The following is a 3,617-nucleotide window of genomic DNA, read 5'->3' on the forward strand; positions in this document are numbered from 1 at the left end:
TATATATATATATATATATATATATATATAATAACACAAACACACACACACACTTTCGCGCGCGCGTGCGCCTACAGCTTTTAGCCAACCCCACTCTCGTTCCTCTCGCAGAAATACATCTGGTAGAAATAAACATATTTTTATCCTCCACCCAACAGCCGAAAGCTTCTGCCCCCCACATTTCTTCACTTCCGGGAGGGAATGTTTTTACGTCGTGGAAAGAAGGTTGATGTGGGAAGACGCCCGGAAGGAATGCCAAAGCCTCAGGTGAGAGTCCCGGATCTCTTTACGATATATATATATATATAGTATATATATATATATATATATATATTATATATATATATATATATATGTATATATATATATATATATATATATATATATATATATATATATATACGTATGTGTGTGTGTGTTTGTGTGTGTGTGCACATGTATAGTCAATTTATATAAAAATTTATATCTATATATATATATATATATATTATATATCTATTATTTAATATATATATATAATCATATATCTATATACATCTTATATATATATATATAGTAATAAAAATATAATATATCTATATAGATATTCTATATAGTATATGTGTGTGTGTGGTGTGTGTTGTGTGTGTGTGTGTGTGTGTATGTGTGTTGCTAATGGAATAAACCTGAAAATATTATCTACTACTTAGTCTTCTGTAGCAATAATCGACTTGCCGCCCTGTTACTGCTTTATTTGACCAATTTCCGCTTTTGAAGACTCGTCAGCGAAGAAGTAGAAGGAAAAGAAGAAGAAGAAGAACAGGACATAGAGATCATAGCGCAGCTGCCGTCTTTTAGATGGTAAGAGATAAAAAAGGAAGGTCCAGCCTTCCTTTCCTTTTCCTGCCTACCCTAGTTCCTCGTTGGACGAGTGGTATTCGCGCTCGGCTACCAATCCGGTGGTCCGAAGTTCGATTCTCGGCTCGGCCAACGCGGAATCAGAGGAATTTATTTCTGGCGATAAAAATTCATTTCTCGAGATAATGTGGTTCGGATCCCACAATAAGCTGTAGGTCCCGTTGCTAAGAAACCAATTGGTTCCTAGCCACGTTAAAATACCTAACCCTAGGAGAGCTGTTAATCAGCTCAGTGGTCTGGTTAAACTAAGATATACTTACCATTTTTTCCGTGCCTACCCTAATTTTCCTAGTATGTTTCTTTCTGATTTAATTTTCCCACTTCACTACACAGGAATAATTTAACCATTTCTAATTATTCCTCTGATTATTTCTGAATTAACGAAGTATAACGAATGTCTGAAAGAAATTCAGTAATTCCTTTGTGTCATTCTGCTAATATATCCCACCTTTCTAGTTTCATTCTGCTAATATATCCTACCTTTCTAATTATCAATCTTGAGTTTGGTGATTGAATACTTGTATAACTAAATGGTACTTTTATCCAACTATGTAACATTAAACATCCTGGACTTTGATTGCTATTTCACAAACAAAATAAGGATTATGTTTAGAACACGTCTATCATTTCAGGAAAAGGCAAAGTAGTGATACCAGATATGTCACAGATCTGGCTGAGCCAGAAGACTTTTCGAAGCTCGTGAAAACTTTAGAACAATTTGCTGGTAAGTATTTTCGTCAAATTACATAGTTAAAGACGTAATTCCTATGCAATCATCAACACCACTCTTTGTTATTGCAAAGAAGAGCTCACAAGCCAATGATAACGAATTTAGAAGACCTCACAAACTAACGTCAACAATGTCAGAAGACCCCACTAACAAATGACAACGATTTCAGAAGACCTCACTAACAAATGACAACGATTTTAGGAGACCTCACTAACAAATGACAGCGATTTCAGAAGACCTCACTAACAAATGACAGCAATTTCAGAAGACCTCACTAACAAATGACAGCAATTTCAGAAGACCTCACTAACAAATGACAGCAATTTCAGGAGACCTCACAAACAAATACAACAATTTCAGACCTCACAAACCAACACCAACCATTTCAGGTACGGCAGGAGACAACTTCTGGATTGGTGGCCTGAAAGAAGATTCAACTTGGAAATGGCTGAGCCAGTCAAAAATCCCCGTGACCTCTTGGCTCCGCGGGTACCCTAGGTCACGGGACCAGGTCGTTCTGATGAGGAAGAGGTCACCTTACCTCTCCAGTCGAACTGGTAGGCAGAGGAACCCCGCCATTTGTGAAATAACTCAGAGGAGACGAACACCATAAAATATTTTTCTGTTTCCTCAACGGTTCTGAATCTGATTAGTGAATTGATTCAGAGAAATAGAAATGGGAAAATAGATAAATAGTTGAATGGAAGTAGTTAAAAAGAAATAAAATCTCAAATAGATAAATAGTTGAATGGACGTAGTTAAAAAGAAATAAAATCTCAAATAGATAAATAGTTGAATGGACGTAGTTAAAAAGAAATAAAATCTCAAATAGATAAATAGTTGAATGGACGTAGTTAAAAAGAAATAAAATCTCAAATAGATAAATAGTTGAATGGACGTAGTTAAAACGAAATAAAATCTCAAATAGATAAATAGTTGAATGGACGTAGTTAAAAAGAAATAAAACCTCAAATAGATAAATAGTTGAATGGACGTAGTTAAAAAGAAATAAAATCTCAAATAGATAAATAGTTGCATTGAGAGACTGGTTATTCATAAAAGGACATTTTACATGAAAAGACAAGCAAAAACAGAGCGTTGAATAAGTAGTATTATCTTCCATTTTTCTTTTATGAATATGGCTCATAAGTTGATTCAATTACACGGTGAACTAGCACTCACAATATGGATGTCCGTATATCTTAAACCATGATCTTTCTTTTTTTATTCTAGGGTAAACTAGTAACAAGTGCGTATGGAAAAGATTTAGCCATGCGACAAAATCAATTACATAGATTCAGATTTGATCAAAGTAACGAAGATGGTATGGTTTTATATTAGGTACTTATTCCTTACGATACTTTCTTTGGTTGTTTATTACCAAAAACTGATCTCAACATCTTTTTCTTTCTCCCGTTATCATAATTCCGTTTACTTCCCTTGTGATATTTCAAAAAAAATAATTATTTGCCTTATTTTTGCTCGTACGATTACTGCTACGCTTTACATCTGTTATCCTTTTTGCTCCTGGCTCTCTCTCTCTCTCTCTCTCTCTCTCTCTCTCTGCTCTCTCTCGTCTCTCTCTCTCTTCTCTCTCTCTCTCTCTATCAATCTATATATTCTCTCCCTCCCTATACATACATATATATATATATATATATATATATATATATATATATATATATATATATATATATAAATGCGTGTCTATATATGCCAGTTAATCTTCCAGCTGATGTGATATGTTCCCCAGTATATCAAAATAGGATGTAAAAATTAATATTATTCATATCCTTAAGAAGCAATCCGCAGATACAGATAACACAATTTATGCAATAATTTTCACATTCAGTGTTTAAATACTGCTTATCAATATTTTAGTTTGTTTATCAATACAAAGCGCATGTACTTTTTAGTTAAGTACAAGAAATGTTATGTTCATGTAACAATAAAGATAATAAATCTTAAGTTTTCTTAAGCACAGTCGTTC

General features: G+C 33.7%; 1 protein-coding gene across 1 annotated transcript in view; it reads left to right on the forward strand.

Annotated features, from left to right (window-relative positions):
• The window catches only part of LOC135201285 (uncharacterized), a 10,085-nt gene extending 6,995 nt beyond the window's left edge, over positions 1–3,090 (forward strand). Inside the window, exons 6-9 of the mRNA XM_064230159.1 lie at positions 159–267; positions 757–840; positions 1,530–1,621; positions 2,017–3,090. Of these exons, the coding sequence (XP_064086229.1) occupies positions 159–267; positions 757–840; positions 1,530–1,621; positions 2,017–2,240 (509 nt within the window). The 3' untranslated portion in view covers positions 2,241–3,090. The remainder of the gene's footprint in view (positions 1–158; positions 268–756; positions 841–1,529; positions 1,622–2,016) is intronic.
• Positions 3,091–3,617: the final 527 nt, after the last annotated feature.

Source organism: Macrobrachium nipponense, chromosome 23 (assembly GCF_015104395.2).
Source record: "Macrobrachium nipponense isolate FS-2020 chromosome 23, ASM1510439v2, whole genome shotgun sequence".
In the NCBI taxonomy this organism is placed as follows: Eukaryota; Metazoa; Arthropoda; class Malacostraca; order Decapoda; family Palaemonidae; genus Macrobrachium; species Macrobrachium nipponense.